We start from the raw sequence: 22549 nt of genomic DNA on the forward strand, positions 1-22549 counted from the left end.
GCGATATTTGCAAGACATCCGCGTCGAGCGGAATGTCGTAAGATTGTAGTGTGACACGGAGGGCTGGTCAAGTAGTGAATGCTCGAGTCACACCAAAGAAATGGATGCCGTGACTGTAAGGGCCCGCAGGCAAGAGGGAAGCAGAGAAAGAGACAAAAAGCGAAAGATCAGGAGTCACGGTAGCCAGCTGGTTGGAGAGACAGCTGCGGTCGTGTTCATCGCAACCTACTGTACAGAGTATGTAGAAGAAGGGCCAGTTCATAGAAGGAGTGGCAGTCAGATTTGGTCAGCGTGAAGGTGAGGTTTCAGTCTGGAGCTGACGGTGGTGAACAGGTCGTGCACCATCTGTGAGTGGGCCGGGCTAGTTAGGGTTGCCAGGTGGTGGCTTGTCTGACCAGCTGGAGATGAGGTTAGCATGGCTGGCATGGCCAGCACTCAAGCGATATGTTGCCATGCTCAGCGAGAAAAAGGATGATTGAAGTTGCTAAGCGAGGCTCGACTGCGGGTGACGATGAAGGTTGGAATTGAGAACGTGTGCGAATGAAGTTGTGATTGGACGTGGAAATTGGGAAAATCACAATGGACGAGCTGCGGACACGAGCAGCAGTGAAGCTAAAGCCGCAAAGAGTGATTCCGCTTAATCCCTGGGTCCCTGATCCCTGCCGCCTAGCTGGACCCCCCAACACCCCTAAAGCCTGGTCCCTGGAGCGAGATCACGGCGCTAAGCATGATAGGTAAGCGGCCCAGCCTAACCCGCCTAACACGCCCTAACAAAAGACATCCGAGGTGTCCATCGCGACCCCAAAGACCCAGAGGACCCGTCGCCGCTGCTGTTGGTTCGCTTGGCGTCTGATCTTGACAACATACATGGACCCCCGGCTGCTAAGCTACTACACTCTACAACGCGGTTCTTGCACGGGTAAGCTACCAGGCTTCCAGGGGACGCCGTTGCAATATCGACGCCCGCCCGGCGGGCTGCTTGGCTCAGCGACGTTTTTGCTAAAGTGTTCTACCTTAGGGCTTGCAATGCTTTTACACAATCTCCCGAGTCCCCCTACGAGGTTCAATGGGGAGTCCCAAGTTCCCAAGTCACCTTTTGCTCCTTGGTGTCATTCTCCTGAAGGCAAGAACGCGGGAATGCTTCTATCTACGACTTGCGAACAACATAATGATTAAAAGATTGTACTCTATGTTGCTCCCCAGAGTCGACCGACTCCGGACTGCAGATGCATCGGTTTCCACCTGACAGCTCCGAGCAGTGAGCACACGTCAAAAGAATTCCCCGTGTAGGAATCTACAGTGCATTGCATTGCATTGCGTTCGCGGCCGCATATGCATCTGTGGCCTTGTTTTCTCAAGAACCACCCACTAACGACCTAGGTAGATAGATACCCGGGTCTGTACAATAACAGACTCGGCCATTATTGGCAGATCTTGATCTAACCCTCTCGCCAATACTCGGTTCCCCCCTGTTGAAACAACCCAGATCTCTCTTCAGTCTTGACTCTTGACTCTTCACACGCCCTAAACCAGGGATACAACAGCTGTCCCTGTTCAGAGCTCAACACATGGGCGTCATTCATTTCTCTTTTCCTTTCCCTTTCGTCGAGTTTGTGCTGAGTGTGAGGGTACCTGGTCGTTCATCAAACCATCGTTGGTGGGGGAGTAATCTCTTCTCAGATTAGTACTGCGGAGCCCTGCTGCTGCACCACGCCGAGTTTTGCCTTGGATATCATTTCCCTCCAGGTGCCTCCTTCAGGGCTTGGATGACTCAGCCAGTCGCCTCGGAGGAATCCGCCTCCCACCCGCGACCACGTGACTTGCCGCAAACTTGAGCCTCACCGACTTCCGCCGTGTCTATAAAACCAATACGAAAGAGTCGAACACATAGAATTTCAGCGGTCCAGGGATCGCAAGATCCACATCCGTGTGGCCCAAAACACAAGTACCGAGTAGGAGTGATCTTGCGAGAAACATGGAGTACGAGTACTGCTTGACCCGCCCTTTCGCCGTCATCAAGACTCCACGCCGAGCACCCAGGTACCCGTTCCAAGTCAGCAAGGATTCAAAATCATCTGGTTCGTGAGGACCGGGTGCTGAAGATCATTCCCAGCAACCTCGCAGACGTTTCAGGTGTATTAGATGTACCCCGCCCATGGTAAGCGATCTTCAGGCCAACGGACTGTAGAGGGGTCGGCCTCGAGGATCCCCATGACATATGAACGGAGTCTGTATGCCGTAAGCGAGAACTGTCTGAACCCGTCGCAGGCCATAGACGAGGGCTGATCTGATTGGGATCAACAATACTTCTGTTCGTCATGCTTGCTATGAACCCGGCCTCCCACCCTCGTTGAGATCAAAGGGCTGTTTCGGGGGGTCACGAGGACCTCGTACCGTTCGAGGGACCCCAGCAGAGAGTGAAGCTGTGATATTCGCTTGGATGAGGACGTGTATACTCCCGCATCATTCTTTGCCTGGGGGCATACGGCAATGTTGGCCAGCATGCCTACAGTACTGAGTCGACTCTCTTGAATCAAGGCATAGCAGATGGGGAATTGAGAGCGTCAAGTTGTCACTTACGACCACACCACGGAGTACTCTTACTCTCTTCAGCCATTTGTGAGTTACTGGGCTAATCTATTCCACACAGGTACCTGGCTCCGGCGGGTCTGTTTGTATTGGTCCATCCACCCGCTCTCCTCTGACCAGTCAACCTCAAACAAAGCCCCAAAAAGATGGTTGCAAACATAGCCATCCCATTGCCATTCAGCCATGTGCTTTGTGGTGCTTTCTCTCAGCATCTCGTCCATCAGTTGTACTGCCAGGCGGCATATCCATTCTCGTAGTCAACAGCGAACGCCGCAAATGGCAGACACTCGGTCTGGTTCGTCACGCTCGGCACTGTGACGTTGGCCAAAGCCAGAAGCACTTGCCACCGACCGTCGTTGGTCGGACATGCACGAAACCCCTTGGCCCTAAAGGCGTTGGTGGCATTCGGGAACAGATGCGCATATTGGTCGCCGCGATGTTCCATGACATACTCGAAAGGGCAGGTGCTGGATCCTGGTGGAAGGAGAGCAGAATGAGCCTGCGTAAAGCCGAGCTCACCATTAGGTAGGGCAAATATCTCCTGTCCGCCGGGAACAAGAACAGCCTATTGGAAGGTAAGTATTGTCCCTGTACTTCCATAAAGTAAGTGGACTTACCATGGAACAGAGCCCAAACGCTGTGGTCTCTCCAGGAGGGCAACCACCGAGTTCTTCAACTCTTTTTGGACAGTATGTTGAAGGTTGACCACCAAGGTAGAAACGCTGGCCATCTGCGTTCACTCGAAGTTGATGAATCGGGGTCCCAGGCCGTATGGCAAGCACTGTAAACGGCAACGATGGTCGACTGAGTGGTGCGCTGCTGGTGGAACTCGTCGACGTCGCCGAGGACCTAGGTTCCGTGGTGAGCGTGGTATGGGTAACAGAGACGGTGATAGTGGAATTGTAGACTGTGGTGTAGGTTGTATGGTGCCCGTAATTCGCTTCTGAAGTCGTGTTCACATCCTGTCGAACATGGATGATTGCTGACACGAGCAGGATTTGGGTCAAAAAACCAAAGAGCAGATTAATGGGATACATATTTGCCGCCTTTTAATCGTGACCCTAGCAGATTAGAGAGTAACCAGGAAATCCAGTGAAAGGGGGATTGGTGTTCAAGATGAAGACATCTGCTGCCATGAAGGAGATCGACAGCTCTAATATGAACTCGGAACAGCAACAGGCAACAAGAATGCGAGACGGTGTTGAGCTGATATTACTCATAGTACTCGTCGTGCCTTCGCTATCGGGCTGTCGCAGCTTCCCAGAATCTGTGTGACTTCCCGCGACGGAAGATGTCGATCCTTGTTCAGGTCCAGAAAGAATCCTCGAAGGTCCATGAGAGAGGCGACATTCAGATGAATTTGATATTATATACCCGTGTTGCGAAACGTCAGGTTACATCATCAGCCTCGTTCGCCATCGTTGACACTTCGCTCCCTTCCAGACCTGCCATTCTCCAGGTTTTGAATGCAAACACACAAAATCTTGACCTGGAACTCTCCAAAACTGCTGACATTGTTGCAAGTACTCTGACGGTCCCAGTGGCGGTCAGGTTGCGTTGATTTGAATCTGAGGTGCTCTGTTCGTGCACAATACATTTTCCGACCCAGTCGGCATGATTTGTTTGCAAAAGCAAGTGCCTGGGTCTATGCTTTGTTTCTCCGTTTGTTCCTCAGGTCCCCACAAGCAAGGTGTGGCTATCCACGCATTTCCCGGCTGATCCACCTGCTTCGGTCCTTAACATCGCTGAGGAAGACATTCTCATTTCGCCGCGATTCCCACTTTCAAGTGTGCCCCTCAGGTGTAGCAGGGAGGGAGGCTGCCGTGGCAGCCTGCTCATTCGGATTACTTGTGTGAATGGGTGGATGATTTCCAGATTGACAAATGCCACGTTGATTGCCTTGTGTATGACTGCGTGTTCTCCTTACTGCACGAAAGGTTAGCCGAAGTCGTCACACTGGTTCTCATGGAGCTTCTTATCTGCGTTCCAGGCTTCGCGACATCTTTTGTGGGGGTGCAGGCCTGGGAATTGAAAACTTGAGAGAATGGTGGCTTGAGCGATTGGGAAAGTCCACACCTGGAGGCTCCATTGGAGTGTCCGTGATAAAGGCAAGACCATATTTCCAATGCTAGCAGTGTCATCATAATCCCATGGGATCTGGCCAACAAGCTGGTGACCAAGATCTCAACTCCTTTCAAGATCGAATGCTTCCTCTCCCAGCGAAGTCACTTGTACGCGGTTATTTTGCCAATTGATCCATGCAAGTCCTTGTAGCAACGAGTCTGCCAAGTCATCAAGTTTGCCAATCCCGTTGACCGTAAATTTTTTAGCCCTTGTTTCCTTCTTCCAAGCAGAAAGAAAAGCATCCGTGAAAGGCCGTAGGTGCTTGCTGACAGTAAAATGCGACTTTGTTCCCTTCTCTTCAAGCATCTCACAGACCAGTCTGATCTTCGCTTGTTTCACGTCACGGCTGCTCGATCTCTTGCCCTGAACAACCCCTGGTGACTTAGAATCTTGTAGCCACGATCTATTCACACGTCCTGGCGATATGGGCTCCACTTGAAGCTGTAATTTCCGCTCTTCGGCCAGGGTCCGCAGCACAGCGTAAAGCATGCCTTCAAAGACACCCACTCTGATGGTCCATTCCTGCACAGCGGCCTGTCCTCCTGTGCGAAATCTTTGCCTCTCAATTAGGATCTGGTTGGGCTTGTATTTCGTCAACATGTGATCAATGAATTTGTAGGCGTGCATGGCAAAGTCAATCGGTTCGAAAGATTCTTTCCCTGTTTTGGCAGTTTGAGGGGAGGGTGGTCCAGATCCATCGCCGTCTTCACCAGTGCTCGATTTTCCTGACCGCACAGCCCGAGGCATTCCCTGGGGGTTCAATACGGTCAGACGCTGCCAGGCCTCGATCTTTGGCTTTCCATACTGGTACAATCCTTCCGAACCCAGTAAAACTGGTGCCTTGATATGTGTGAAAGCCAGATTCCGGATTCCCATATCTATGCTGAGCAGGCTCAATTCGACATCTGGCTTTTGGTACTGACCGACCTGTGTGATCGCTTCACGTATTCCAGCTATGCGTACGGGTTTAGTGCCGGAACATGCTGAGCCTATCAAGACGGCCAATCGTTGCAGTTGACTCAAGGTCAGAGTTTCAAGCCATGGTTTTGGAGCTGGCATCGAAGCTGAGACTCTGAAGTCAGGTCGCTCGATCGCCTTGCATAGAAGTGAGGTCTTCTTGTTCAGCCTGGTCGGACAATGCCGAGCACGGGGTGTGGATGGCGTGAAAGGAATGGGGCGGCAAAAATCTCTTGAACGCGTCTCAATACGTGCTGCCACGTGACGATGTGCCCGCAAGGTCTACAAAAGCAAGCCTCAAGCCTAGAACGACACCACATTGGATGAAAAAAGTGGGAACTACCTCAGCCCGGAATCGGTTGAATACCCTATTTATATGATACAGATTACTTTTCCGCAGGCATGCCTTGGACTCAAGCTCCCAAACGCCCGTAGCCACCAACGCCAAAGCGAGGAACTCCCGAGTGTGGCCCCCTGACTGCCAGGCCCTCAGGCCCTCTGATAACTCCATCTGACGAAAGGGTGGGTATCTCCATGTACAATTCTCTCTAGAAATATTTCAAACAAAATCTTCATCATGCATATCTTCTTCTTTGACCTCAACGCCAATCCCTGGTTCAGCCTCATCGGGCAAATACACCAAATCCCACCAGACTCGCATATGAATAACTGCAACATGCGCCAGCTTTCTTGCCATATCCTCCAGACTTGGCATCTGTCGCCACTGTTGATTTTCATGCTGGGGTTGATGTCGAGCATGATGATCTCGTTTCTGCGCTTCCGAGATGGCCAGAGTGGTCATACTTTGGAACGCATGGGCATATGTTTGTGCTCCTCGTTCTAGGGCCTGGGCGAGGAGTTGCGCGCGTCGGGCGTGTTGTCGTTCCTCTGCGAATTCGAACGCCAGCTGTTTCCTGGTGGTTTCAACTTCAGAGGCCGGAAGAACACACCCAACGCGTTTGCATACGCTGAAGGCCGCATTCGTGAGCTCCAATGCGATCTCACCGTCGTGCTGGGACCACATCTCCGCCATGGTCTGGTTCGGGCGCATATGTCCATCAGTCAAGTCCAGTATTCGAGTTTGCAGCTCTTTGATCCGAGTCTCCAAGAGCGGGTGTAGGCTAGCTGGGTCGAATCTATGTCCCACCAGCCGGAGGATCTGGTGGTCAAACACTGAGAGGCATATATCAATGTGAATGATGTCTTGTATCTGATCACGTTTGTTCTGGAGACGGCATACATCGTGCTTTAGAGTCTCTGGAAAATTTGGACCGTTGGACACACAGATCTGAACGAGGCCGTGGAGCAACGCAGCCAATGGTGACTTGGTAGGAAGTTTCCCACCCCCCTGGCATTCTTCATGGCCTTTGACGTTTTGGAGGAACCATTCTCGTGGAGCGTCGACATTGAATTTGTTGTTTTGAATCCGAATGCGAAAGTGATCCTTCTGAAATGGGACGGTATCTTCAATGAGATGGAAGCGAAAGCTGCGAATTTGATGGTTTGCGACATCCAGCTTCATGGCTTCCAAGAAATCGAAGAGTTTCTTAATGCCATCCACGAGAGCAGTCATGTCTCCTGTCTCCGCACCCTCTCTGATCTTTTCCGCCATCTCCAGGGCAGACCCATCGCGCATTGGCGCGCAATGTGTGGTCAGTAGTTCACACAACCACCGACCCAGGCGAACTACATCCAACATGGAATGAGAGGCCTCTTGCACGAGCAGCGGGATGTCCAGGAACTGCGCAATCTGGTCTGCATCTCTGTCCGGGACTAAGATAGTCAACAGTTCCTTAAGGTTGAAGAATAAACCTGGAAGTCTTGGGTGAAAGTTACTTTGAGCACCCCGACCTCGAACAAATCTCCTTTTACATTCAATACAGCTCGTAACGAAGTTGTTGTGATACGTTATCCGAAACTCGGCCACAAGACTTTGCCAATACAAAAGAGCCTCCAACTTTTTCTTCTCGCCTTTCTGACCTGATACGGGGGTGAAGTGTAAATCATGGTCATAGTTGATGTCAACCCGCAGATTGATGTTGGATTGAATCAACATAAGATCTAACTCGCGCAGCGACGCTTTGGTGACAGGGGGTTGCTCAGGTGCATTGCAAAGCGCATGCTCATCTTCTTCGCTTGTACAAGGTGGAATGTCAATCGGCTTACAGGGTATTTTCCCATCTAAATATACGTCCTTGTGCAGGACATCGGCTGCTGGCACTTCTGGACGTTCGGGGTACTTGCGCGCCTCCGCTTTGGCTCGCCGCGACGCAATATTCGACTCTCCCTGAGCATGTTCAGCGGGTTTTGATCGCTGGACGCTCGAAGGCAGAGGCATCATGGGGGGCGGCGCGAGTGAAGACACTGTGTTCTGGCATCTTGCGACCGTTGCGAGTTCAGAGTTGTCTGATATAGATGGCTTCTTTTTCGAGCCTCCCCTAGCTCCGTTATTCTGCATCTCGGCGCCCCTCTCGTGATCTTCGGGGTGATCTTCATCGCATGCTCGCATCCTTCCAATTCCTTCATGTATGTATGGTCTTTAAACATCGGGCATAGTGCCCACATTCACGATGGGCGCATCACTTGCGTGTTGTCAGGGCTAGTAGTGTGATTGGTAATTGTGGGACGAGAGATGCGCGTCCGTCAGTTGTAAGACGACGCTGCCAGTCGCCTCGTCTGTTGTGTTTGAGCTCCGTTAGATGGAGCCAGTGAGTGGCCAGTGGCCTAAAGGTTCTGTGTCTGCCGAGAGGCAAATGATAATCCTAGCGTTGGTAGACGCAGGCTGGCACTATCCAAGGAGAAGCAGAGAATGGGAACGATCGACGAAAGCAACACAAAGGGAGTGGTATGGATGGTCTGTGCCCTTGTCACCTTCAAACCGGGACAGTAACAAACGCAAGAAACATTGCGCCAGAGAATGGGAGACAAATAATACAACGGTTGCCCCCATCAGCTTCATTTTGAAGAGCTTAACCTTGGGGAGGTGATCCCCCGGCATCCGAGTTGACCTGCTTGTCCGTCCAGAGACTAAGGTGCGTCGGCTGCGTGCCAAAGGAGTAAGACGGAAATTGCAGCCCAACGGCTGAGCCTCTGCATGCGAGGAGGCTGCGATAAAGTCAACGCAATCGCATTTCAATGAACAGACTCCGTCTGCCCTCTCGCAGCTGTCAATCGAGTCCAAATTCTTGTTGTACGTATCAACATTTCACCAAAAAGAATATTAATCTGCAAGCGCGGAAGGCTTGCTCTCTGACAGGTCCAAACAAGACGAATCACGCGCCGGCGATTATGGATGCATTCAATGATGTGATACCCCTGGGGCGCGACACGGTGGCCGACGCCCCATACAAGTGGAGGGTTTTGGCTAATTAGCGAAAGTACTGCGCCTAAACGAGTCCCTAAACGGCGTGACCTGCGGACGCCCACGGCCAGCTAACATTATATTACCACACAATCAGCCGAGGTGTGTACGACCAGACGAGTATCGAGGATTTGCAACCAGAAGACCGTTTTGCCGCCTAGCGCCTCACCGTCTACAAGCACAACCCACAGCGGCCACGTTATAAAATGAGGCAGCCAGCAGATGCGGCCTCAAGCTCTAGGAGCTTCCTTGCGATATCTACAAAAAGACGCAAGTCAATTCGAGAAGTGGGGAGGATCACCGACTCTTGAATCTTGATACATCATACAAGCGCTTTTTGTGCGTTAAACTGCTGGGCGAAAGGGTGATACAGGCTCGACAATGAACGAGCCCAGGAGTTGCGCAATGTCTTTTCGATCCGAATTCCAGCCCAGTTGCCTGTGTTCAACGGTCCACACAGCGGGAACCCCAATGCATGCATGCTGTCTTGTTCAGTCATTTTCGCCATTCATGTGTTACCGTGGAATACTGTCTCGGCAAGCAGAAGAAAATGCAGCATTCCATCGTGATAAGACATAATCGCTAGCAAGACGAATTACACTATGGTTTAAGCAGAGGTACGGTCCCTCACACCAGGTAAATAAGCAAGCTAGCCGTCGAGACGTCGTGGTCCACAGAAGAAAATTCCACCCGCCGGTGGTGGTGGTGGTGGTGGTGGTGGTGCGGCAATGCATTCCCTGGTACAACCTGGTACAACCAACACTTCCGAACTTGACGGCGACCAAAGTGGAAGTAAAACCAGAATCACAGACAACACATAGATTCCTGCTGCTGTGAGCACTCACTTTGACCAGGCCTGACCAACTTTCCGCGATATCCGGTACACAAGCCTTCGTCTTCTCTTTCTTTCCCAGTCCGCAAGGTTCGGTATCGGGGACTAGACCGGGTCAAAATGATTGGAACCTTGAGTCTCAATTGGGTGATCGGCGACTCACTAGTAGCCTTGCACAGAGCTTTCATGTTATTGGAAGAAAGGTACATCGACCATGGTATGAATCTCCTATTCCCGTGGGTCACTCGAGCTTGGCCAAGAGATAGACATGCCGAGGAAGTATCTCAAATTTTGCCTTTCACTATTCCAACCACTTTAACAGGTGCACCAAGACGGTGAACTGGTGACTATGGGGCAACCTAACACCCAATGGACACTTGATCAACTACGGATCCTGAATTTTGACCAAGACCTTTCGAGAGCCCCCGGCCCCTGAGACCTGATGATGATAGGCTTTCACCGCGTCGTCGAAACCGCCTTGGCCAATTACCTCATACTCGCTTGGTTTCAGTTGGTCTGTCTCAATCAAGGTAACAATGAGTGGGATGTACTTCTCAATGTTGTCGTTTAGCTCTTTACCTTCAGGTCGACCAACTTCTCCAAGCTTAACTTTGTATGTTGTACCGCCCTCAAAGTCCTCAATTGCCGGGTTCCAATCGTTGGTAGTGGCAAAACGTTTGTCTGTCGCTTGAGTCGCCTTGAACAACTCTTTGCAGATGGCGGGATCATCTGAACCCACCGCATCGTATACCCTGGAGGCCCTGCCCGAGGTGATATCAAGGACCTCCTTGACTTGTTGCTCGAGCGGAACCTTGTAGTCAAAGGGCACTGCGCCCAGCTCCTTGACAACCGAAGAAGATTTGTCGGAGCAGGAGGCAACTACGTTGTAGCCACATGCCTTGGCTATTTGTATAGCAGCCTTCCCAACGCTACTCGCACCTCCCAGAATGACAACCCACTCATCAGAGGCTGAAGGAAGATTCTTGGGATCAGGGAATGCGATCTTCAACCCTTCGAACAGACCCAGGCACGCTGTCTCCACTCCGACACCCAGTGTAGCCGCCTCAACAAGTGATATATTCTTCGGCTTGGGAATTGTCACGCGGGCATCCATGAGGAAATATTGCTGCCCGGCAGAATACCCCTTACTTCCTAGCCTGGTGCAGCCGAATACTTCATCACCAGCCTCGAGTCCATACTTTTCTGTCGCCTCATTTCCGCAATCGGTAATGACACCTGCAGCATCAACGCCCAGGACGAGGGGCCAGTCAACAACCAGAAGACCATACTGACTCATGAACGCATCACTCTAGGCATGTTAGTGACTCGGAAGGGCAATGTCCCCGACTGACCCTGTCCAACGCTCACAATCGGGGATCTCCATAGGGTCGGCCTTTTTATTGGGCTGGACACAGGATTGACTTACACAGGATTGATAGCAGTCCAAATGGACTTGACCAAGACTTGATCGGGCCCTGGAACTGGAACTGGGAGGTCATCTACGACCTTTGGCTCTGCGCCAACAGCGGTAAATACTACACCTTTCATGGTGAAATGGAAACGAAGAGTAGATTCGGAGTGGATAGATAAATGTGGTCGAGTAATGATATGACAGACACTCTATCGATCCTATATAGACGAATTCGAGCTACCAATGTGCTAACACGACATATTCAAGCAGGCAGCAGGTGCCGCGCACGAAACCTGGGTTAATCATACTCAATAGAGCAACAACAATTCAATAGGACCCAACGAACTTCCAGGGAACGATCCTATCAAGGCAGGCCAGAATGCAATTCACACAGATGACTTACTGTCGACCCATGCTTGGACGGCTGGAAGCTGAACTCAGAAAGGGTCGATTCGTGCTAAGCGACCAGGTTACCTGCTTAGTCCGCGCCGGCCATGGTCTAGAGCAACCATACAGCTGCAAGTACTGCGTTCGCCCACGTATCGCGGCCGGAGTGGAATACGCGTGCACGTGCAAAGTTGGAGGTAACAGGTATGGAAAACAAAGGTCCTGCAGTTGGATTGGATGCTGCAGCTGGCGGAACGGTATTCTAAGTGGCAAAAGGGACGTCTAGGAGGCCTAGAGACGACTGGGTTCCAATTAGGTAAACAGGTCTTCAATACTGATATGTTGGAAGTCTGAAAGAGATAGGCAGCAAAAGAAGACGTCGCATTCAACCCGGTACCTCGCTTGTGAAGGGTACAGTACCAGTGCACGTTCGCTAACAAGAATGGGCTGGTAGTGAAGTTGGGAGCTTCGCAAGGTCAATTCGAGATTGGGAAATGCCTCTGGGAGACTCTACGGCGGGCTTTTGAGCTGGGTAGTGCCACTATCACGTGAACATGCCCACGATGCCCGCCCAACGTCTCAACTAAAGTTTAGCCCTCTAATTCTCGGAGTCCTCGACTGCCCATAAGCGGAGCTAAAGCTGCGCTCCGAATTCACACCCTCAACACAACCATCCTAACTTTATACAACTCTTCAACACCCTCGACTTTTCACCTCTTTTCGCTCTTTTGCACCAAGCTGCCAACACCTTCCTGCCTCATTCACCTGTGTATAACCCCTCCATATCGCCGCTATGGCGGCCAGACAGTCCGTTCGGTTGCTTGCACGCCAGATTACCTCCCAATGCTCGCACGCCCAACTCCAAGCTCGGAGAACGTTCTCACACACCTCCACTTGCCTAGCTGCACAAAATTTCACGATGCCTGCGATGTCTCCGACCATGACTGAGGGGAATATCTCGAGTTGGAAGGTCAAGGAAGGCGGCTCCTTCTCCAGTGGCGATGTCCTGCTGGAAATCGAGACGGACAAGGCTTCCATGGACGTCGAGGCACAGGAAGATGGTATCGTGGCCAAGATCTTCTCCAATGATGGATCAAAGGGTATAAAAGTGGGCACGAGGATTGCTGTCCTCGCCGAACCCGACGATGATATTTCAAGTCTCGAGATACCTGCGGACGACTCGAAACCCGTAAAGTCAGAAGCAGACAACGTGAAGGGCGGCAAAGATGGAAGCTATGAGTCTTCCGGTGTCGAAAAGGAGATCAAAGGAACACCAGAGAAGAAGCGACCCGCGAAGGACAGACCAAAGACGAGCCCAACCGGACCAGGACAGAACCCCAAGTATCCCTTATATCCCTCCGTCACTGCTCTTGTCCACGAGAACCATCTCTCTGACGAAGACGTGGCCAAGATCCCTGCCACAGGACCCAACAACCGACTCCTGAAAGGGGATGTTCTTGCATTCCTGGGCACAATTGAGCAAGACTATCCCGCAGCACAGTCAAAACGCATCGACGACCTCGGACATCTCGATCTGAGCAACATTAAGATCCAAGCACCCGCAACCAAGCCACCTGCCGCAACCCCTGCAGCACCAGCACCAGAAGCACAGATCCCCCGAGTGACCTCCATCGCGTTGAACATCTCACTCTCGGAGGTCCTCAAGGTCCAAAAACGAATGAAAGACACACTCGGCCTGTCCATCCCACTATCCACCTTCCTCGCTCGCGCCGTCGACCTCGCCAACGACGACTTGCCCCTCCCCAAGGGTGCAAAACCCTCAGCAGATGACTTGTTCAACGCCGTCCTAGGCCTAGACACCATCCCCACCACCTCAAGAGCCTCATACCTACCACATATTGAGGCCTTCCCCATTTCCACCACTCCAAGCATCTCACGACCGAGCAGAACAAAAAACTCCGACCTCATCGACATCCTGTCGGGTAAGGTGGTCCGACGGACCGCAGCACCGCTACGGCCCGCCGAGCCCGTCGCCCCAGGGAGGAACATCACCACCACAGGCGGCGCCGTGAACGTCTTCAGCCTAGCCGTGCCAGTGTCAGAGGAGAAGCGTGCCCGCATCTTCCTGGAGCGTGTCAAGACAGTCCTCCAAGTCGAGCCTGGGAGGTTAGTTCTATAAAAGACTCCAACCCGCGCCCCATCCCGGTCTTCTCGCGCGCGTGCGTGCGCGCATCTGTAGGATAGTTTAAAACCGAACAGTGCGAAAAATCCACATCACCTTTCCCCTTCTTACTTGCCAGCTCGAAAGGGCCTTTCAACATTGTATAGACGAGAGGAGACGAGTGGCGAAGAGTTGACGGTGACGGTGACGGCGCCGGCACTTATCAGCTGTAGGAGAATCAGGTAGCTTTCACTCCTAAGACATGCAATGGAGGCGTGTTTTTGAGAGCTTCGTTTTCCACTTCGGCCAGCACGGTATCACTAGCTAGGACACGGAGGATTATTAGGTGCTCGCGTATTATCAAACGCGGGCGGAGCGAGCGAGTTCGTGCGGCGGGTGTGAAATATAAATGTTTAATTACCTCTGAACTTCCCATCCAAATGAGGCAGTACGTCTCCATCTCAGTTGATCATTACTTCTGTGAGTGTGAGCAACGTCGGTCCAGGACTGCCACGGAAGATAGGTTGCGTGGGTTCTCATTTATTCTCGTTTCGAAGGGATCTTCACCCGAGCAAAGGAGAGAATCAAGTCAGGCATACTATATTGCACAGATAAAGGTCTTGCTGTTGGGAGATGTCAATTCATCCGCGATAGTAGTTCTGCTTGCCAGTCTTACCATACTTCACGCTGAGGAAAGTCCGTGCCCAACAACACCACCGGCCCGTAGCGATAGTATCAAAAGCTGGTTTCACAAATGGCACTCCATCCCTTTGCGGTTCACCCATCAGTCCATCCACTGGTCCCCCAGCTCCAGGTCATGTCATAAGAGAATCGTAATGATTTACTGCGCTCGCTCGCTCACTGGCTAAAAACCCATACGCCTACTTGTTTCATGCCAGGAAGTCATGAATCAGTCGCTTTTAAGATGGAATATCAGAATCATGCAAAACATTGAATCCACCGACTCCAGCTGGCCAGGCAGGTACATCACTCATGGATGTTCGAGAGAAAAATCGTCGCTGTACAAGTTTACCGATATGTGGCATGCAATATGTCGTCGTTCAGATCTGGGATTTCTGGTTGCAAAACCTCTGTTGGAGGATGGGATTATTGTTATTGTGGTCTTGGTCGTGTTTCGTCAACTCGAGTTTCACATCAAGGCTGGGTAGAGGGAGACCATTATCGAATGGAGCCCCAATCTCCCAACCGACCACCCGACATTCCATCACTGTTTCTTCCCTCGTTACCCTTCTTGCCGAATACTCTCCAAAAGCGGAGAGTCTCGTCTCCCGCTCCTGTCACAACAGTGGTGCCGTCTGGACTTGCGCTCAAATAAAGAACACGGTATGTGTGGCCAGTTAGACTGACGACTTGCTCCATCTTTGGATACTTCCATACCACGATCTGATTCTGACTGTACCCGTGAGTGCTGACTATTTCATCGCTGTTCTTGCTCCAGGCCAAGTTGCAAACCTGACTCCCTGTGTCAACCTCTTTAACGAGGGTTCCATTTGAGGTGTTCCAAAATTTAATGGACCGGTCTGCAGTTCCGCCACCAGACGCCAAAAGGTGATGTTGATGAGGACTCCAAGCGATTGCTTTGACCGCCGCTACATGGTTCGAGAATCGGTACAATGGTGTTTCGGAAAGCTTGTCCCACACACAAAGCTTGTTATCGTTTCCGCCCGACGCAAGCTGGCCGTCTTCGGTGTTCCATCGTAAGCCACATACCTCCTGCTTGTGACCTGCCAAACGACGTAAATACTGATCTGGACTTCGGACATCTCTATGGTAAATCAATCGATCTCTTGACCCTGATGTCAATATGTGGTCATTCCAAGCCAGTGCGCCAACACGAGCGGAGTGACCTGTCATGGTCCGTAACCTCCTAGATTTTTCGGCATCGTAGATTTGAACAAACCCTTTATGAGTTCCAATGGCGAGATGTGAACCACGTTGAATCCACGCCACCGATGTCACCAGATCGTTATCGGGCAACTTGCAGAGCTGTGTGACCTTCCCAGTAGCACTGTTCCACATATAGACGCAGGAGCCCAAGCCAACACCAAGGATGTTGGCTGAGCCCCAGTCCACCAGGTTCAAGTAGAAGTCGTCTGCTAATTCTGGAGCGTCCAATACTTTGTACGGGACTTTGGCTATGGGTCGAGGTTGTTTGCGGGGTGTTTGTAAAATGGACTGTGAGGAGTAGTTGATAGGTGAGATGGAGTATAAATCAGACCTCGCATTTAGGTTGATTATGCCAGGATGTTTACCAGTTCTAGATGACGGTGTAGGATGGCCAGATCCTATCAGTTTTTGCGGGGACTTATATGAGAACATGTTTTTGTGGGGAGTTGTAGGAGTAATGGAAGCCGGTGGTACGGCGGAGGCTGATGGTAGGCCTGGGGGTGTCTGTCGTCGGCCAAATAGTTCGTCTGGTGATAGAGATCGGTAATCTTGAGGCACGGAGTCGCCCATCAATTCATTGCGGAGGACTTTGGAATACGTTCTGTTGGCTTCTTCTGTTCTCTGGAAATGGAGTTCACCGTGAGGCGTCTTCTTCTTCGATCTTGATGGGGTTGCAGGTGATCCGTCGTCATGCAGAAGGCTGTAGCTTGCCTGTAGGTCCTGTCCGTCCCTGTTGGGGATGAATCTAGAATGCGATCATTAGTCGAGCAGCTCACCAAACAAACGTGCTCACTCACCGATCTCCATATACACGCTGTCGCTTACGACTAGGGCTTCGGCCTGGGGTTCTGTCTCTTGGCCGCCCAGCATTTTCAATCTCCTTTAATCTTCGCTGCAAAGCATCGGCTTCCATTGCTTCGGTGGCTCGCTGCATGGCGCTGGAGGTTTCTGGTCGATCCAGGAACCGCTTGCTTGAGATGGTAGGAGGGGTTTTGGATCCGACTGGAGTGGGCAGAGATGGGGTTCGAGGCCGTCCGGTAGTGTCCAGCATGTTGGAAGAGATCTGGTTGTCGGCCATGTTGACGTGCGACTTATTTAGACCGAGAGGAAATCTGGAGGGCGGGTCGACTCAGAATTGGGTGAATAGGAGTGAGACACAGGAGAGAACAAGGATGAAGTGATCTGGCTGACCCTGGCGGTTGAACACTTGAGGCCAAGGTGATTGAAGCTGGCCGCGAAGACGACAACTCGTAGGAACGTGGCTCTGATTCGACGTGGCGGTCGACTTCCAGAAGCCCGCTTCCCAATGTTTATGATGAAGGCATACCGAGTAATATTGATCTTATCTACAGCGAGAGTATGAGTGAGTCGTGTAGAGGATGATGGTGAATGTTGAGGATATGGCGCAGGCAGCGTGAAGTTGCGGAAGTGAATTGCAGTGGTTGGCGGAGTTGCGAAGTGAGTTCACGATAGATGCGGATGCGGTGGCAGTGGCAGGAGCAGGTTAGTAGCTCGCATCCAGGGACGGACGGGGAGGAGCAACTGCCACGCGCACCTGCACCCACGGGCCACACCTCCCTCATCCCTCAGGCTCGCACCTGCCAATGCTCCTTCCAGAGGTCTTGGCACGCCGTTTGCAACTTCACTTCCGGCTCAAACTTAAAGAATCCAGCATCTCTATGCACGTTTACATGAATCAAGATTGAGAGTACATTATGTGGTATTGCTGCATGCATACTGTTAAATTCATTCCACTCTTCTGTAAATTTAGACTCGTTTTACTGTGATTGATGCCCAGAGCTAGCTATGCCAGCCAGCTCCTGCCCCGAAAGGGAATCACAACAAAAACACTTTACGCGGCCATAAAAGCGACCACGCGCACGGAGCTCCGGCGTGTGGATTGCTAGTTAATAAAGATACAACGATAAATGCACTTCGCGTAGGCCGCACATTGTATTGGGCGGCAAGGATATCGGAACAATTGTGTTTCATTACCCCTTGAGGTTGGAGTGTTTGACAGATGCTTGCAGATCAACCAGTTGATTTGACGGAAGTGCTGTTTCAGATGCCTCCAGACCTAGTTGGCGACAGCGAGGCTCAGACCTGGGAATCTCTTAGGCGCTGGAGAGAGCCGAAGGATGGCTTTTATGGGGAATGCTAAGCTTGGACCGCACAACCTCTAGCTGGTAGGGATTACCCTTTCAGGCGTCGAGCTAGGCAACCACCCAGTCCCATAGGGCCCCTCGGCACGCTCGGCCCAGCCTGCATTGTACCTGTATCGGCAGCTACGAAGCAATCTTCATCCGCAGCAACCTCCACGTCTCGAAAGCATTCAGATCCTTAGTACCAGGCTTACTCTCGCATATGCTACTGCGGTCCCTCCTGAGGCCCCCGCCAATAGCCCGATCCCATTCCACCATGGCTCCCGTCAGTATTAAGGTCGCGGCCAACGACTTCCTCGACTTCGTCAATGCGTCTCCAACTCCCTTTCATGCGGTCAAGTCTGTCAAGGAGCGATTGAGCAAAGTCGGGTTCAAGGAGATCAAGGTCAGTTCAGATTTGCGCTCTAGAACGTCAATTGCAGATGCTGATACCTCCCACAGGAGAAAGAGTCATGGTCATCCGCCCTGCGCCCCGGTGGTAAATATTTCCTCACCAGGAATGGATCTACTGTCGTTGCATTCGCCATTGGCAAGAAGTGGAAGCCAGGAAATCCTATCTCCATGATCGGTGCCCACACCGACTCGCCTTGTTTACGAATCAAGCCGGTGAGCAAGAAGCAAGGTGATGGCTTCCTTCAAGTTGGCGTCGAGACATATGGCGGTGGACTATGGCATACATGGTTCGATCGAGACCTTGGGCTGGCAGGAAGGGTAATGGTACGAGAAAAAGACGGCGATGTGGTTCAAAAATTGGTTCACATCGACAAACCTATCTTACGCATCCCTACGCTTGCAGTCCATCTTGACCGTCAAGAGACCTTTTCCTTCAACAAAGAAACCCAGCTATTCCCTATTGCTGGCCTGGTATCAGCCGAATTGAAGCGCCAGGACGAGAAGAAAAGCAAAGTCTCAAGTGATGAGGCGGAAGAGGAGAATAAGCCATTCACTCCGCTCAAGGCTCTTACTTCGCGCCATCATCCTCATATCGTTGAGCTTATTGCTGCTGATGCCACAGTCGCGCCTGAGAGTGTGGTGGACTTTGAACTTGTGCTCTACGACACGCAAAAGGCTGTTCTCGGAGGTCTAAGCGATGAATTCATCTTCTCTGCGAGACTCGACAATCTCAATCAGACATATTGTGCAACCATGGGCCTAATCAACTCTTTACGCTCCTCGTCTGCTCTAGACGATGAAACATCCATCCGTCTGGTTGCCTGTTTTGATCACGAAGAAATTGGAAGTATGACGGCCCAAGGCGCATTTTCAGTTATGCTTCCGGCCATTATTCGCAGACTGTCTGTCTTGCCATCTTCAATCTTTGCTGGTGAAGGGTCCGAGGAGTCATACGACCATGCAGCCGAGCCGGAATTTTCCACGGCCTATGAGCAGAGTTTGTCCAGCTCATTCTTGCTATCGGCAGATATGGCTCACTCAGTCAACCCCAATTATGGCGCGAAATATGAAAGTGACCACAGACCAGAAATGAATCAAGGACCAGTCATTAAGATCAACGCCAATGCTAGGTATGCCACAAACTCCCCCGGTATTGTGTTGCTTCAGGAGGTTGCTCGAAAGGCAGCCAAAATCATCGATAGCGACCCTGAGGGTGTACCACTGCAATTGTTCGTGGTACGGAACGATTCAAGCTGTGGAAGCACGATTGGCCCAATGCTATCTGCCCATCTTGGTGCACGTACGCTTGACCTTGGGAACCCGCAGCTATCAATGCACAGCTGTCGTGAAACTGGAGGTGCTGACGATGTGCACCATGCCATTCGACTATTCAGCAGTTTTTTCCAACATTATTCATCTATGGAGAAAACCATATTAGTCGATTAATCGCTTTGATGGGCAATGATTTGAGTGCTAGGTATTACCATCGGCACTCTTTCTGCGGATATGTTGTAACAACGAGAACAGAGATCGACAGATTGAGTCGATGCTCAGCCTCGATGGAAGTGTTTGTGCACTTCATGACTGTGATGTGATAGCCAATGCACAATCCGTCCTTTCGAACTCGCGGAGGCTGTCTCACGAGCAAGGGAGAAGGAGCGACTCCCCGTTTGACGAAGGAGCCGAGATGCACCTGTGAGCCCAGTAATGACAACGACAGCGACCTCTGTTCATTAAATGAAATGCCGCGTGGAAAATTACTGACTAGTAATTCTACTTGGCTCAAATCCACCTGCTCGTTAGATACCTACAGAAACATCATACCGAAAGCCCATTGAGCATCGCAGGAAAGTCGCAGTAAATAGATCCATGGGACCTTTTTAGCGAAAAGACGTATGAGAAAAGCCCAGCAGTTTCTGTTCGTTGCCATGGACAAATCAGGTCATCGTAGTTGATTCAATGCTTGGAACGAAGTATCAGCAGTAATCGCAGCTTCTAGAGTATCATATCACTGCGGAGTTCGGCGTGACCTTCAAAAGTCATTGCCCCAACACCAACAATTTTCGACTTCAGCGATCCTGTAGCCGGCACCATGTCAGCCCCAGTCTATCTCAAGGACGACAAGGAGGGCTTGAAACAATTTATTGACAAGTATGATGTCTGTCATTTCTCCACAGCCTCAAACTTCAAACGATTCACAGCCCTTCTCTTTATCTATTTTGACAGCGCTGTGCTAACACCCACACCAGGTCTTCCTGTTTGACTGCGATGGCGTTCTCTGGTCTGGCGACCACTTGTTCCCGGGGAGCGTTCCAACCCTCGAGATGCTGCGCAAGAAGAACAAGCAGGTAGTGTTCGTGACGAACAACTCCACCAAGTCTAGAGACGAATACAGAAAGAAGCTGGAGAGCATGGGAATTCCTGCCACCGCCGAAGAAGTTTTCGGTTCCTCGTACTCTGCAAGCATCTACATCTCCAGGATCCTGCCGCAGTCACACCCCCAGTTGAAGAAGAGAAACAAAGTCTTTGTGATTGGTGAAAAAGGAATCGAAACCGAGTTGGACTCCGAAGGTGTGCCGCACATCGGCGGTACAGACCCTGCTTACAGACGAGATGTCACTCCAGAAGACTACAAACTACTGGCGGCGGGTGACCCTTCAGTCCTGGATCCCGACGTGGGAGTGGTCCTCGTTGGGCTGGATTTCCACTTCAACTACCTGAAGATGTGTTTTGCCTATCATTACATCAAGCGTGGCGCCATCTTCCTAGCCACCAACATGGACTCAACACTCCCATCTGCTGGTGCCTTGTTTCCCGGCGCTGGAAGCATGTCCGCCCCTTTGATCTCGATGCTCGGAGGTCAGCAGCCAATGGCGTTTGGAAAACCCAATCAAGCAATGATGGACGCCATTGAGGGCAAATTTCAATTTGACCGGAGTCGCGCCGTCATGGTTGGTGATCGTACTAACACCGATATCAAGTTTGGGCTTGAAGGAAAACTTGGAGGGACGTTGGGAGTGCTCACTGGCGTAAGCACAAAACAAGATTTTCTCGAGGGTGACACGAGACCGGCCTACTATGTCGATGAGTTGGGTGATCTCCTAGAGGGCGCTTAACGCTGATTTCAAGCAAGTTGCTGAGGTAAGGATACGGCAGAACACGTTAGACGAGATAGACGAGATAGACAATCAAACTTTATCTATTTGAACATTTCTCAAGATCCCCCAGTTCTATTGTGATCCACCTACCTATTACTTCCTCCGCAGAAGTCCTCTATATGCTTTGGTTCGTCATAACTCACAATAAAGTGTTCCTACGCTTGTCAATCGTCTGTCCTGAGCTCCTGAAGACTCGGTAAAATTACTAGCCCTCCCGACCCAGTGCCCGACATCGTGATTACCGAAGTACGCATATCGCTCGATCCATGGACACGCATCTAGCCATGGCAGAGCCTCTCGGATGAAGGCTTCTACCTCCGGGACACTGGCTTCCCCATCACCCATCCTGGTGCACGCGAACTCATTCACCCAGACCGGCAATCCATAGGTTGCACGCATATCCTCGAGGAAAACCCGCATGTCCTTGAAAAGCAGTCCATACCAGTGCACGACAAGAAAAGCAATGCCGTCTTGTCCAGCCAGCTGAGACAGAAAGGAATTCAGCCAGGGCTTACTTCGCCCAACATCGCTGCTCATTCCTGGGCTGCCAAGTCGGAATCCAAACTTGGCTTTTGCGGGAAGCACGACCTGCCTCCACAGCTCGACCGCTTGCTCGACCGTCATATTCGCCTGTTCTGGTATCTCCGGTTCGTTGAAGCCTAATAATGCTGATGTCTTGAAGGCACGGTTGTGAATGATGTCGCTGAGGAATGGGTCGACGTCCTTGACGTTGGCGGGTGTGCGTACACAGGGGATCCACTCGACTTGCTGAGGGAGAGAGTCCGGGACCCAGACTTCCCAGTTGAAAAGCCATGTAATCTTGCCAGAGGTGATGTACGCCTGGTACAGAGAAAAGTGGGTTGCGGGCTCATTCCAGGGCCAGCCCAGACCTCTCTTATTCCTTCTTGGAGCCGGTCCCGCCGACGCCTGTGAAGAGAGAGACTTGGGCTTTGGAGGAGGCGGTGGTTTGGATTTCGTCTCCATGTTCGCGTGCTTCACTTGGAATTTGATGAAGATATCTTACTTCGTGGACATTTCCACCTAGACTCACCTGTTGGATATCGAGCGCTGCCGCTCGTGTCCCAATGACGCGCGGTCATGGCATCAAAAACCAAGGAAATGTTGGGTGTAGAAAAGGATGATAT

General features: G+C 51.4%; 9 protein-coding genes across 9 annotated transcripts; 3 read left to right on the plus strand and 6 right to left on the minus strand.

The window, feature by feature from the left end:
• Positions 1-2809: 2809 nt before the first annotated feature.
• Positions 2810-3626, minus strand: A1O9_03351 (uncharacterized protein; the record flags this gene model as incomplete). The annotated part of the gene is made up of 2 exons (XM_013408917.1): positions 2810-3154; positions 3207-3626. 2 exons carry the CDS (start codon positions 3624-3626, stop codon positions 2810-2812), a joined length of 765 nt encoding a protein of 254 aa, XP_013264371.1.
• Positions 3627-4773: 1147 nt separating this feature from the next.
• Positions 4774-5772, minus strand: A1O9_03352 (uncharacterized protein; the record flags this gene model as incomplete). The annotated part of the gene is made up of 1 exon (XM_013408918.1): positions 4774-5772. One exon carries the CDS (start codon positions 5770-5772, stop codon positions 4774-4776), a length of 999 nt encoding a protein of 332 aa, XP_013264372.1.
• A 457-nt stretch (positions 5773-6229) lies between these two features.
• Positions 6230-8008, minus strand: A1O9_03353 (uncharacterized protein; the record flags this gene model as incomplete). Its single annotated transcript, XM_013408919.1, has 1 exon — positions 6230-8008. The coding sequence occupies one exon, from the start codon at positions 8006-8008 to the stop codon at positions 6230-6232; it is 1779 nt and encodes a 592-aa protein (XP_013264373.1).
• Positions 8009-10248: 2240 nt separating this feature from the next.
• Positions 10249-11411, minus strand: A1O9_03354 (uncharacterized protein; the record flags this gene model as incomplete). Its single annotated transcript, XM_013408920.1, has 2 exons — positions 10249-11170; positions 11290-11411. 2 exons carry the CDS (start codon positions 11409-11411, stop codon positions 10249-10251), a joined length of 1044 nt encoding a protein of 347 aa, XP_013264374.1.
• A 1043-nt stretch (positions 11412-12454) lies between these two features.
• Positions 12455-13801, plus strand: A1O9_03355 (uncharacterized protein; the record flags this gene model as incomplete). The annotated part of the gene is made up of 1 exon (XM_013408921.1): positions 12455-13801. One exon carries the CDS (start codon positions 12455-12457, stop codon positions 13799-13801), a length of 1347 nt encoding a protein of 448 aa, XP_013264375.1.
• A 1161-nt stretch (positions 13802-14962) lies between these two features.
• On the minus strand, positions 14963-16769 carry A1O9_03356 (cell division cycle 20-like protein 1, cofactor-APC complex; the record flags this gene model as incomplete). Its single annotated transcript, XM_013408922.1, has 2 exons — positions 14963-16436; positions 16489-16769. The coding sequence occupies 2 exons, from the start codon at positions 16767-16769 to the stop codon at positions 14963-14965; spliced, it is 1755 nt and encodes a 584-aa protein (XP_013264376.1).
• A 1340-nt stretch (positions 16770-18109) lies between these two features.
• On the plus strand, positions 18110-19692 carry A1O9_03357 (aspartyl aminopeptidase; the record flags this gene model as incomplete). Its single annotated transcript, XM_013408923.1, has 2 exons — positions 18110-18238; positions 18295-19692. 2 exons carry the CDS (start codon positions 18110-18112, stop codon positions 19690-19692), a joined length of 1527 nt encoding a protein of 508 aa, XP_013264377.1.
• Positions 19693-20338: 646 nt separating this feature from the next.
• On the plus strand, positions 20339-21362 carry A1O9_03358 (4-nitrophenyl phosphatase; the record flags this gene model as incomplete). The annotated part of the gene is made up of 2 exons (XM_013408924.1): positions 20339-20404; positions 20496-21362. The coding sequence occupies 2 exons, from the start codon at positions 20339-20341 to the stop codon at positions 21360-21362; spliced, it is 933 nt and encodes a 310-aa protein (XP_013264378.1).
• Positions 21363-21536: 174 nt separating this feature from the next.
• Positions 21537-22388, minus strand: A1O9_03359 (uncharacterized protein; the record flags this gene model as incomplete). The annotated part of the gene is made up of 1 exon (XM_013408925.1): positions 21537-22388. One exon carries the CDS (start codon positions 22386-22388, stop codon positions 21537-21539), a length of 852 nt encoding a protein of 283 aa, XP_013264379.1.
• Between the last annotated feature and the right edge of the window lie 161 nt (positions 22389-22549).

This window comes from Exophiala aquamarina, assembly GCF_000709125.1.
Source record: "Exophiala aquamarina CBS 119918 chromosome Unknown aczIA-supercont1.2, whole genome shotgun sequence".
Classification (NCBI taxonomy): Eukaryota; Fungi; Ascomycota; class Eurotiomycetes; order Chaetothyriales; family Herpotrichiellaceae; genus Exophiala; species Exophiala aquamarina.